The sequence below is a fragment of the Scleropages formosus genome, chromosome 12 (assembly GCF_900964775.1).
Source record: "Scleropages formosus chromosome 12, fSclFor1.1, whole genome shotgun sequence".
Taxonomy (NCBI): domain Eukaryota; kingdom Metazoa; phylum Chordata; class Actinopteri; order Osteoglossiformes; family Osteoglossidae; genus Scleropages; species Scleropages formosus.
Genome location: NC_041817.1, coordinates 4,422,124 through 4,435,420, shown reverse-complemented (window position 1 = coordinate 4,435,420; position 13,297 = coordinate 4,422,124). Strand labels below are relative to the sequence as shown.

At 40.0% G+C, this 13,297-nt stretch overlaps 1 protein-coding gene across 7 annotated transcripts; it reads left to right on the top strand.

Annotated features, from left to right (window-relative positions):
- Positions 1–784: 784 nt before the first annotated feature.
- On the top strand, positions 785–7,968 carry nipsnap1 (nipsnap homolog 1 (C. elegans)). Of its 7 annotated transcripts, none has more exons than XM_018740487.1 (11): positions 785–1,043; positions 1,824–1,951; positions 2,823–2,868; positions 3,084–3,178; positions 3,740–3,810; positions 3,979–4,119; positions 5,544–5,575; positions 5,697–5,791; positions 5,986–6,069; positions 7,023–7,100; positions 7,927–7,968. In XM_018740487.1, the coding sequence occupies exons 1-10, from the start codon at positions 961–963 to the stop codon at positions 7,085–7,087; spliced, it is 840 nt and encodes a 279-aa protein (XP_018596003.1). In that variant the 5' UTR covers positions 785–960; the 3' UTR covers positions 7,088–7,100; positions 7,927–7,968. The 7 variants fall into 7 exon arrangements, with proteins under 7 accessions (XP_018596003.1, XP_018596004.1, XP_018596005.1 ...); XM_018740488.1 differs by having other exon boundaries at positions 7,938–7,954; XM_018740489.1 differs by lacking the exon at positions 7,023–7,100 and having other exon boundaries at positions 7,927–7,958.
- Positions 7,969–13,297: the final 5,329 nt, after the last annotated feature.

The following is a 13,297-nucleotide window of genomic DNA, read 5'->3' as shown; positions in this document are numbered from 1 at the left end:
GATTGTAGAGCCCAGAAACCTGAAGAACTTCACGGCTGACAAGGTGCTGTTGAGAATGGTGAGGGGGGGATGTGCAGGGAGGTTCCTCCTAAGTCCACAATCATCTCCACTGTTTTGAGTGTGTTCAGCTCCAGGTTGTTTTGATTGCACCAGGCAGCCAGCTGGATATAAACACTCACCACACATACACATACAGACATACATACATACACACACATACTTGAATGGAAAGATGTGTTTATTATATATAGTTCAATTATGGGTAAAAATGGAATTCAGTTTAACCATTGTGGGGATTTACGGGGAATATGGAGGGAGGGGGGCTAAGTAGGCGCAGGTCCTTGGAAAAGGGGCTCTTGGACCAAGAAGAAAGCGTTATTTCCTCCTGTGCCGCTGTTCCAAGAAACATTTTGTAATGAACGCTGTCCGCGAACCCTTGTTCAGCACATGCGAACACAGAGCGCTGCGCGCTACAATAAACATGCATGATTCATGGAGTACGCCGATCATCACCACTGACAACTGAATGATGTGATAAAGTGATCATAAAGTATGATGAAGCGGCAAGCCGGGAACTTAACTTACTTACTTAATTTAAAGGTAAATAACTTTTCCTGAAACATATGGTTTTTAATTTCCACCAAAATAAAATGCGCACTTAAAACGCTGAAACTGAAAGAATGATAAAAAATGCAAGTGCGTGATAACTTGTTAATATTCCTAATAGGCACAACCACAAAGTCGCGGCATCACGTCGCTCACGTCACACACGCCGCGTGCGTGCAACCTTTGAGCAGGAGTCGGCCCGTACACGCGCCCTGGACCTGAAGGGGTGCTGCGGGAGCACGTCGGTCTTGTACGCGGAGCCGCAGCAATTGAACGTCGCGGACTTTCCGATCAATTTATGAAGGCTCATTGGTGAGCGCGCAGGGCTTTGAAAAAGATTTAGAGCCCTTGAAGATGGCGACAATGGGATCCTTAAAATGGTTCAAAATGCAGCCACTGCGGTATAAATGCGAGCTGAGCTCGTGGGTTTCCCTGAGGTAAATTAAAACGCCGTGTTTTGCGGGCACGATGGTTAGCGCGTGCAGCTCATGAGCTACTTGGGTTTCTTCAAGCCGGCGCGCGCGTGTCGTGTCGTGTCGTGTCGTGTCGTGTCGTGTCGTGTCGTCTCCCTGGAGGTGCTTTCGTGTAAAATGCCACAGCACAGGGCCTCCACCGTCAGCGCTCGTGTACAGTCCAAAGTTCAGCAGCTCTAACACAGACAGAGAGGCTTACGACTACTAACTCAGTTGTTAACAAAAACATTAGAACGCGAATAACCAGTTCAATTGCTGCTCGCAAAAAAAAATGTTTGTTGAAAAACACGCTTAACGGGAATGGTGTTTATAGTACAGAGTACATGACAACTGGATACGCTAAAAAAGTGGCGTCTTCTTGTCACGAGTGACCCGGCAGCTGTGTGTTGCACTCGCTGTGCCTACGATAGCTTAAGCTGCGAAAACGTCTGCTTGTGTGTGTGTTGTGGCAGAGTAATTTAAGCCGCCCTGTGGCTATGAATAATGTCCGCATACTGGAGAGCTTCACATTTATTCATTTAGCTGACACTTTGACTTTTCTCCAAAGTGACTTACAGTGTTAAACTGCTTACCTCTATTTACCCATTATACATCTGGGTAATTTTACTGGTGCAATTTAGGGTAAGTACCATGCTCAAGGGTATTGCAGCTGGAGGTTGGATTTGAACCTGTAACTTTTGGGTCCAAAGGGCTGCAGCTGTAATCAGTACACTACCAGTTGTTTGTTTCTCTTTTGTTTTCTAGAAGATTCACACATAGCAATGACAGAGGCTGGTTCAGATCCCTGTTTGTCCATAAGGTGGAGCCACGGACAGACACGCACTCAAACCTGCTGTCCAAAAAGGAGACAAGCAGCTTGTATAAAATCCAGTGTAAGTACCATTCCATGAGTGCAAGAGACCCAGTTTGTTTTCAGTCAAAAGAGTGTTGATTCACTGTGTAGTTCCTGTAAAAGTCTCAGGTATAGCTGTAGGTTAAAAAAAAAAAAAAAAAGGAAAAAAAAAAACTGCTGAGTAAAATCACTTTTGTAAAACTATGAGGCTGTGGACCCCCAATGCAGAAAATGGAGTTTAAAAAATAACTTTGTCTTTGAAAACTCGTAACTCAGATGTTCGCAACACAAGCTACAAGTGTGTGTTAGTTACAATAAATTTACATTTAATCAAGAGCTTTAGTTGGACTCAAGCAATTCAGGGGAAGTACCTTGTATAGGAATATAACACCAAGGTTCCTCAGACTTCAGCCGTTTACATCAGCTGAAGGAGAGATTGAATGCAGACACATGCTTGACTACAGTCAACTGTGGCAACCACAGCAGTGCCTCATGACACCCTGTGTACATACACCTGTATATGCATACACCTGTCTTGAATGAAAATACAGAAAATTACATTATTATAATCATGATATTGCATTTATTTTGGTTATATAGGTCATTTGTGCTCTACAAATTAAAGCAAGAATTGATTTTTAGGTGAAAACCATGAATTTTTTTGTTTTAAAGATCACTGATTATTTTCAAATAGACTGTGGAAACTAGGAGAGATTCACTGTGTTCTTATTGCTTGTTATTTTTGTTGACTTTCTTTAATTGTGCACTGTTGTCAACAGCAAACATTTTTGACTTTTTATGTGAGAGGAACTTGGACTGGATCTGACGGTGTGCTTTGAGACTTGTAGGTCTTCTCGCTTTGTAATTCCTATGTGAGCACGCTGGAATAAACTCTACCTTCTCCTTTTCAGATCACAATGTGAAGCCAGAGTACCTGGAGGCCTATAACAGCCTGTCGTGAGTAACGTTTTCACTTTTAAAGTTTGTTTGCATTTCTGCTTGGTAATCAGGTTCCAGATGTTCAGCTCCCAGTCTCATTAGGATAATAAAAGCCAGAGGACACCACATGTCAGAGGCAAAACACCCTGTCTCGGGAAGTTGGTTTTTGGTATGTGGTGTTCTAAGTTTCCCTCTTCACATGTGAAACTTTAATTTCTCTCCTTTGAACGCAGGGCCGAGGTGCAGAACAGACTTCATCACGACAAGGATTATCCGTGTGAAGTTGTTGGAAGCTGGAACACTTGGTATGGAGAGCAGGACCAAGCAGGTTAGTAATACTCTAACATAATTGTTGCTTTGTTTTGTTTTTAAAAACAATATGTTATTAGTTGTAGAGCTACAGGGACTGCTTTTTACTCTGTGTGTCCATCCATCCATCTATTCAGTGATTATCAATAACGTCTTGCTCTGTGAAGGATCATGGTGTCTGAAACCTGTCCTGGTAACATCAGGGGCAAGGCAGTGTACATCCTAGTAGGGAATACAGTCCATCACGGGGCAGTCACATATTCATTCATGCACATACAATATTAGGAATGTAGTCACAGATTCAGATTGAACATGTCTTTCAACAGTGGGAGAAAACTAGAGCACTGGGGGGGTAGGGGGGAAAACGGGGAAAATGTAAATGCCACATGGACTGAGTCGAGTTTGAATTCACAGCCCAGCAGCTATGAGGCACTTGCACTGCCTAGAGTACTTACTGTACTGCCTGCGTTGTACTACAGTTTCTAAACGTGCTATGGGTGGAAAGCCTGTGCTGTACTACTGTAATTGTTCCATGACTACTGATGGTAAAACACTGACACCCTATGGTTTTGTGTTGTAGTGCACCTGTGGCGGTACAAGGGTGGTTATCCAGCTTTGACTGAGTGCTTGAACAAACTCAGACAGAATAAGGTACATTCATTGTATGACTGCAAACACTAGCATGCTCTAGCAGATTTGTTCAGAAATTATATTTTAGTTGGTCTTATCTGTTTTTTTATTTATTTTTTTTTAAGATTGCTGTACGGTAGTTTTGTTACCAGATTTTTTTCTTTTCACTTTCTGTTCTTTATCTGCCAGGAGTATTTGGACTTCCGTAAGGAGAGGAGTAAGATGTTGATTTCTCGACGGAACCAGCTTCTTCTAGAGTTCAGTTTTTGGAATGAACCAGCACCCAGACCTGGACCTAATATATATGAACTGCGCACCTACAGACTCAGAGTAATTCACCTTTCATGAGGATTCAAGGACAGCTGGTAATGTAGTGGTTAGCGCTGCTGCCTTTGGATCAAAAGGTTGCCGGTTCGATCCCCACCTCCAGCTGTAGTACCCTTGAGCAAGGTACTTACCCTAAAATTGCTCCAGTCAAATTTCCCAGCTGTATAAATGGGTAAATTATGGTAATCTTTACATTGTAAGTTGCTTTGGAGAAAAGCATCAAATAAATGTAATTGTTTCTTCGCTTTACGCCATTTTGCTTACAAAAGGTTTCATAGGAATGCTCTACTTTCAGATAGCGGGGGGGGGGATTTTGGGCAGCACAGTGACACAGCGAGTAGCGCTGCTGTCTCTCAGTGCCTTGGTGGTGCGAGAGGACATGGGTTCTATCCCCGCTCAGTCTGTGTGGAGTTTGTGTGTTCTCCCTGTCTGCGTGGGTTTCCTCCCACAGTCCAAAGACTTGCTGTTCAGGATCCCCCATGGTGTGTGAGTGACAGAGAGAGTGTGTTCCACTGATGTATGGATGAGTGATCCATTGTAAGTAGTGTATCTAGCAGTATGTCACATTGGTGAATAAGGTGTGTTGGCTGATAACACTACATAGAGTTCATTGGAAGTTGCTTTGGAGAAAAGTGTTTGCTAAATAAATGTAAATTTAAAAACACAAATGTTTTTACAAACCACAAACACTTTTTTTTTTTTTTTTTTTTAAACAAACTAAAAGTTTGTATGTTACTAAAGGATTTTCTGATTGTGGAGAAAGATGGTTTTATGAACCTGTGTGCCCTCCGTCTGCGATTAGATGATTTCCCGTGTAATATAGTTTGATATTTTCTAATGGTAATCTTAATTGATACGTTATCACTTAGCAGACTACCCTATTAAAATTCAGTAGTTCATATTCATCTAAATAGATGCTAAAAACTTGAGCTAGGAATGTAAAACTTCACGAGTAAGGCTATTTTACATTGGCAGCAAGGATAAAAAAAAAAATAAAAATCCTGCCTCTTCCCTAAATTGGGGGTTCCCAGGAGGGTTCAGTAGTTTAGTAGTTTTTGATGAATAATTCATTTGTTGTGATAAAGTGAAATGTTTGTTGCTGTCAGCACCAAGGGGATTTGTGATAGAACTGGTTCATAGTATTTTATGTTTATTGCAGTGAGTTCATCTAAATAATGACAGTACCTACAGAGTAATTATATTTTGTTGATTCTCGATTTATTGTTTGTGTTGTACATTAAATGTATGATCTGTGAACAGACTGAGAACAGTACTGAATTTCTGAGTCTATCTCAGTATTTTGAGAAGAAACAGTTTTGCTTTTCTGCCAGAGGGCAGTGGGGAAAAAATAATTTTTCAGTGTGTAGGTCGCCTTTCCATATCAGGCTAATTTTTAAATAAATGAATTGTTTTCTTTTATTTTCTAGCCTGGAACAATGATTGAATGGGGAAATCACTGGTAAGTGTTTATAATTTAAATAGTTTTTGAATACCAGCAGGGAAACCTATTAGGTATTTACTCATCCACTGAGTTTCTGTCTCTGAGCCATCTAGTTCAGTCACGTTTATGACTTTTACAGGGCTCGGGCTATTAAGCACCGGCAAGAAAACCAGGAAGCTGTGGGGGGCTTCTTCACACAGATTGGAGAGCTGTATGTTGTCCATCATTTGTGGGGTGAGTTCAGAGTTGACAGATGAAAAAAGTTCCATGTTTAAAGTAATAATATGAATGTTCTGAATTTTTCTGCAATGCTTCATCATAAAATTCTTTGTGTCTTGCAAACCTGCACACTTTCCCAAGCCTTCAACCAGCACTGTTCAAGCTGCAGCTATGTGCTCCCTGGTGCCTGTACATTGTTTTCCTTGTAGCATATAAAGATTTACAGTCCAGAGAGGAAACCAGAAATTTTGCTTGGCAGAAGCCAGGGTGGGACACTGCTGTGTATTATACAGGTAATGGAACTAATTTAAAAATCGACATCTTGAGTCATTACACTTCTCTGTACCTCTTCAGGGTTCAGTCCAGAGGTCGGTAATCAGAGAAAAGTGAGAAGTGATGTGGGTTTTTTTTTTTTTTTAATTGTTCAGATGGCAGAAAGTAAATCACCAGAGTGCCTGATTTGATTATGTCCCTCTTCAATAAAGTCTACAAAAGATTTGCTCTCTGTGCTCAAGGTTCTGTTGGATGCAGATTAGTAGTTTTTATTTTATTTTTATTTATTTAAATATGACTATATCAATACTGACTTGAAAAAAACCTTTGCATAACAGAGGTTTGCTTTTCCTCTACACTGTAAAGGTGGTCTTCTAGTCATGATGTATACAACTTAACCTGGACTCCTGAAGGCCGTCCCATTAATCTTATATTATTTTGAGTCCCAAAACTTGTTAATAATGTCTAATAACTGTTCCATATGTTGTTTGGTAACATCGGCTGATGGCACTGCCACAGGGCACCTGTATTTTTCATTATTTGGTTCCAAGTCACTGTTTCGGTGTCTAATAGTGATTTTGTTTACAAAACCATTGACAAAAAAAAGTTATTTTATTTAAAATGACTAGTAAACAAAAATGTGAGTTCATTATTCATTAATACTGCAGTATTGAAGAATTAATATGGTATTACCTCGTGTTCATAGTTACCTATACTTAATTTTATAATTAAAACATCATATTATCCTGTATATGAGGATTATTTTAACATGAAAACTGTGCGAAATTAGTGGAAAAAATAACCTGCCCGAATTATACAGCATAGCATTTATGACTGATAATTGTTTGCATATCTTTATGGTTTATATAATACAGCCTAAAGAGATTTTTGACTGTCAACTTACAACAGAATTGTTGCAGCAGAACCTCATTTAAATTGAGAAACCTGTCATTCCCCCCCCCCCCCCCCCCAGTGCCACTGATCCGAAGCATGGAGTCCAGAGTCATGATCCCAACAAAGAACTCACCTCTGCAGTGACTAAAGGGAAATGGTAGTTGTCCCTTGGTGCGAGGGGCTCGCTGTCCTGATACGGGGAAAAGCAGAGCAGCGACATCTTGCACCTGCTCTATCATCATCAAAAAACACATGCAGTGTGGTGAATACCATGTCACCCTTTGCTGTGTTTACTTGGGTGATATATGACAGACCCACAAGTGCTGTTCTGCTTTTACTGACCAAATGTTCATTAAGAATTAACTTTTACAACATACACTACTTGTGAGGTCCCAGATTGTTACATGAGTATTTCACTTTGCTGTGGGGACACATTAAAACACAGTGGGCACTTTCTGTCCATACTGATGTGAGTCCTGTGTCTGTACTGGTAATATGCTCTTCAGGACCTGGTTTACATCAGGAGTACAAGGTGAGGTGACCAAGTTACACAATACATGAAGCAATCATAAAATGAAATTGCACAAGAGTGCAGTTTTACTGACAAACTTCCATGATTCAAAATTCCCTGAAGGGGACTCATGACTCCACTTCAGCTTGCTAGTGTTCTGTGGCTTTGTTGTTAACAAGGAGCATGTATTTCAGTCATTTAAGTTATACAGACTACATTTTAAGTTTTTTCTAATTGACTAGTTTGTTGTGCTGCTACAGTGTAACAAGTGGAAATGGCAAACTTAGTATGTATGTATGTATATATTTACACACTTTTTTCTTTCCCCAGGGAATTATGTAATGAGTGATTGTGTAGAAAAAAATTATTTGTACACGTGTTTGCGCTAAACTCTCTCTCTCTCTCTCTCTCTCTCTCTCTCTCTCTCTCTCTCTCTCATACATACACACATGCTGAAACCGCTTGTCCCAAGCGGAGTTGCAGTGAACTGGAGCCTAACCCAGCAACACAGGGCGCAAGGCTGGAGGGGAAGGAGACGCGCCCAGGACCGGACGCCAGGCCGTCGCAAAGCACCCCAAGCAGGACTCGAACCCCAGACCCACCAGAGAGCGGGACCCAGCCAAGCCCACTGCGCTACCACGCCCCCCTTTGTGCTAAACTGTCATCTAAAATATTGATTCCATACAATTATATTGCTTTTAAAGGATGGTGTATCTTAAATGACAGAATGATCATGTAAGCGTTCAGGGTTTCAATAATTTTACCATCCAGTGTCATTTACAAGTACATCTGTTTCACATTTATAGTTAACAATAAATGGTTATTGGTGATTGACAAATAATACATTATCACTGTATTCAGATTTTTAGTACTTTTATTTTGCCATAATTTGTTTAAGCTTATTGTGGGACCACTGGCAGCAGCTCAGTGAAGATTCTGTTTCTAGTATAGAATAGTCATTTAGAAGCTGATAAAATTCCATTTAAATGCTGGTAAAAATTTAATTTAATCAGTTGCTCTTTGGAATTACTATCTACTTGCTCTTTCACACTTGCACTAAACTGGCATTATCTTTTCTGATGAGTGATGAAATAAATATTTTATCAGAAGTTAAAAGGTGAACACTGCCAAATGTGCAAGTAATTTTTGACAGTGTTTCTAGATGAATAAATGTAGCAAATTTCCAGCATCAATCAGAAGCTTCATCTTTTTTTAAATTAACTATGTTTACTTTGTTGGCATGTGACTGTGAAGAGTAGAAATCACTCGTGTATAAATGAGTAAATTGCCATAAGTAGCTTTAAGAATACAAATATAATATCTGATCTCTTTCTGTAGTACCCCTCATCAAGGTACTTACCCCTAAGTGCTCCTGTAAAAATTAGTCTGCTGTGTAAGAGCTGCTGGGGAAAAACATCTATGTTCTCTTGTGCGAAACACAATTGAGTTTTCGCACATTGTTAAAAGAATGTATTCTGTAGTTTTCTGAACTGTCCCCAGGAGTGTTCATTCCTTGTTTTCTGTGTTGTGTTGAATTACTACTCTGAACTCTGGGGGTGAACTGGGAGTGTTAGTTGTGTAGTCAGGAAGCACCTTTGCAGGGTTGACTGCATGCATGTGGTTGTACTGCCTGTTGTCATTCTACAGGTTCCACAAACAGTCCTTGTCAAGATTGTGTGAGGAAGCTGTAGAATTACTTTAATGGGCAAAACTGTCTTTAAACTTTGAATAAGAAGTCCTTTGCACTTGTACCTCGACTTGTGAACACAATTAGGACCAGAAGTCTAACTCATTGTTTTTAAATCCAGCCACTATGGAACCATCAATAAAAAACCTCAATACAATCTAACCCCTTAACAATGAATTAAAATGCAAGACTGTTTCACCAAGAGCTCATAGAGTGCAGCATCTTGGTAGCCATCTATCTTGGAAACAGGGTGTAAGGCAAGGAACTAACTGAATGCCAAGTTTTTACAATATCTACAGATAAATGGACACAAGAACAATGAATTTTGGGAATGATGAACAGTGGCCGAGAACTGTTTTTTATTTTTGAGGGAAAAAGATTTTTTTTTCTTTTTAAGTAAAAAAACAATGCACACAAAATAGATACAAAAAAATTAAAAATGTATCAAGACACACGTACTTACCCACCTGTGATTATCTGTGTGCACGTGCACAAACATTTGCAAGACACATCTTCAGATCTGCATTTGGACCCAAAGATCTCAAGTTTGAATCTCACTGCTGTCTGTTATACCCTTGAACAAGGTGCTAACCCTAAATTGTTCCGGTAAAAACTACTCAGCTGTGCAAATGGGTACGTAATTGTAGACAGATTAAGATTGTAAGTCAGTTTGGAGAAAAGCATCAGCTGAATGAGTAAATGTAAAACCACAATATGTTATGTCCACAACCTTCTGTTCGTTTTGTTGTGTTCTGCTTTATACAATACAGTCCTGTGTATTGGGCATCTCAGGAGAATAAAAATAGTGGAGTAGAGAAAGAAGAGCAAGATCTAGTGTAAAGGTAGACAGCATGACTAGAAAAAAAACTTTTACCTTAAATACCAACTGTGTGTCTTATGGTAAGCTTCAACAAACAGGCCAGAATTGGCCACAAGCAAGCAAGAACATGACCTTGTCAGCATCTGGTAACTTTCAACATATAAAATAAATGGTTATATATGAGGGTAAGTCAAAAAGTATCCGTAATAACATTTTTTTTAATTATTAACTTTTCCTTAAACATTGCGGATACTTTTTTACTTGTATTTTCACAGGATGTAGTAGTTTTGCCTTGCATGTCTAAAACCCTATAGCGGGCGGGCTGTAATCAACTGTCTGATTTCCTCACCCGGAACCGTCTCCTCAATGGTTATCAGTCTGGTTTCAAAGTTGGTCACTCCACTGAGATGGCCCTTCTGGCGGTATCTGACTCTCTCCAAGCTGCTACAGCCGCCTCCCTCTCCTCGGTCCTCATCCTCCTCAATCTGTCTGCGGCATTCGACACAGTCAACCAATAGCCTCCCATGGATTCAAATACCACTGCTATGCTGATGATACTCAGCTCTTCCTCTCCTTTCCACCTGGTGCGTCAGACATCTCCGCACGCATTGCTGCCTGCCTGTCGGACATCTCTTCATGGATGTCTGATCAACACCTCCAACTCAACCTCTCCAAAACAGAGATTCTTTACCTCCCAGCTGGCCCGTCCTCCTGTCACGATCTATCGATCAAACTGGACAACTCACTCATCTTGCTTATCTCCTTGGCTAAGAGTCTGGGAGTTACAATTGATGCGAGTCTGTCTTTCTCTCAGCACATCAAAGCCACAATCCGGTCCTGCAGATACATCCTGCATAATATTCATAGGATCCGTCCCTACCTCACAATTGACTCTGCCCAACTACTTGTCCAGGCCATGGTGACTTCCTGTCTGGACTACTGCAACTCTCTCCTGTGTGGCTTTCCTGCTACTGCCATCAAACCTCTGCAGCTTCTACAGAATGCTGCTGCACAAGTTGTGTTTGATTTGCCAAAGCATTTCCATGTATATCCTCCACTCGTTTCTCTCCACTGGCTTCCTATAGCTGCCCGAATCAAATTCAAGACCCTGGTTATTGTCTACAAATGCATCAACAGAACTGCTCCCAGCTATTTACAAGACTTAATCTACCGCTACACCCCAGCCAGACTATACTTTGTTCTTCTACTTCAGCTCACTTGGTGGTCCCGCGCACGAATGGTAAAGCTCAGAGGTTCTCGGTTCTGGCTCCATTGTGGTGGAATGACCTTCCCTGTCACTCAGAACTGTGGAAACTCTGTCTAGATTCAAGAAGGGACCGAAAACTCACGTTTTCCAGATCCACTTTGCCCAAGATTTCTCCAGCTCATGTACAGTATAAGTGTTCATGCACCATAACTTCATGAGCATCACCAGATAAAGCCTTTATTCAGCCACTACTCCGGCATTGTTTTTGTTTGCTTGTGTTTCTTATAATACTATAAAAAAAAATAAAAAATTCGTAGGAGGGTATCAGGATTTGTCTATCCTGTATTTTATGCACCTACTTGAACGATGAACCTCGATGCTGCAAGTGGTAGGCAACAAACTAGGTTTACTTGAGTCACATGTCTGCAGCTATGTCTCTTTCTCTTAATGTAATGCATAAATTGTACTTTGCTGAGATGTACGTCGCTTTGGACAAAAGTGTCTGCTAAATGAATAAATGTAAATGGAAATTATGGAACCCCATTATAATGTAGCTGAGTGTATAGTAATTATGAAGCACCAAAAGAATATGCTGTTTGTTGTTTTGCTTCTTTCAAAGTGCTTTATAACCTTCCGCTTCTGTTTCTTAAAGCTTTTCTTTTACGATGGCCACCAACCCTGGAAACACCAGAATGCTTTACACTTATCATTTTAGCCAACCATCTTTAACTGTGATACAGTAGATAAAAAAATAAAAATAAGAAGAAGAAAAAACTCACTTGAAATTAAAAACAGAACTGTAGCTGCAGTTTCCGATGTTGGCATAGGGCCCCTTTCTTCCCAAATGTAACTTAGAAAAGTTGAGGATGTGTAAATGGCACTCCTCTACTTACTAATGTCCTTATATCCAAATGGGATGATGAAACACGCATTTGTGACACAACTGTCAGCCTCTGGCTTCCGTCGCATAATGACTGAATTGTCTTTTTATGACATTTCTCTGTTACCAGTAATTGTCGCTGGTACACAGAAATAAGTATAACGAGCTGTCAGCTTTTACATGAAACGCTTTAAAATGTTTCCATTCATTAAACTGTATGCACTTTGGTGACGTGGCACCACACATGGCGAGCAGACCTCCCACGTGGGGCGTCACTTCTCCTGTGCGTTTCCGCTTAGAGCAGAGCAGTATTGATTCCAGCTGGAAAACATCTGAGAAATCTCACGGCTCTTTGTAACCCTCGTCATTTTATTTATTTATTATTATTATTATTATTATTATTATTATTATTTCTTAAAACTAGTTAAACCAGTTTAAGGTATTCTAAATGTCAATGGTCTTTGTTCCATTAATACTCCATTTGTCCTGTAGATAAACTGGATTTTTAGAAAAAGCATCATGACAATGATAAATGTATTGTACCTACTATCGTTCCCTGTACTGTATTTGGATTCTAATAATGAGTGTTTCTACAGTATAAACTACTTTCATACTATGAACAGTATAGAAGTACAAACTGCCTGGTCAAGTAGCATTAAAAGAATAATTTTATACAGCACATTTAAAGGCAACTTCCACCCTGCAAACAAAGAAAACAGAGAATATAGTAAAATAGAAAACACAGTGGGGAAAAGAAGCAGACAAAGTGATATGTATAAGCACTTTTCAACACGTGGGTCTTAAGCCTGTACTTAAAAGTGTCCAGAGCAGTGATTCTGCACTTGGTTTTCAATGAGAGATGTGCTTAAAATATAAGGAATGAATTTTGCATAAATGGTGAAAGAGAATGATCCTTCTGTGGCTCAAGAACGCAACTATTTTCCCCATCTAGAGTAATAATAATTAAGGTTTTTTTTTCTTTATCAGCAAATTTAAGGAGTTTGGCGTGTTATGCAGATGAGGCCTGTACACTGACAAGTGGACGAGAAAGGTATAAATGTGATGAAGTGTGAAGTTTTTCTTCATCATACGGTGTCAATCCCGCCTTTATATTTCCTCTGTTTATTTAAAAGAAGTTCACCAATGGAGGGCGTGTTGTGATCGGCGCTGTCTGATGGACTGATCGATCCAAGCATCCAGGTATTCAACAGAAGTTTGTTTAAAAGTTGAACAAAGAGAATCGAAAGCG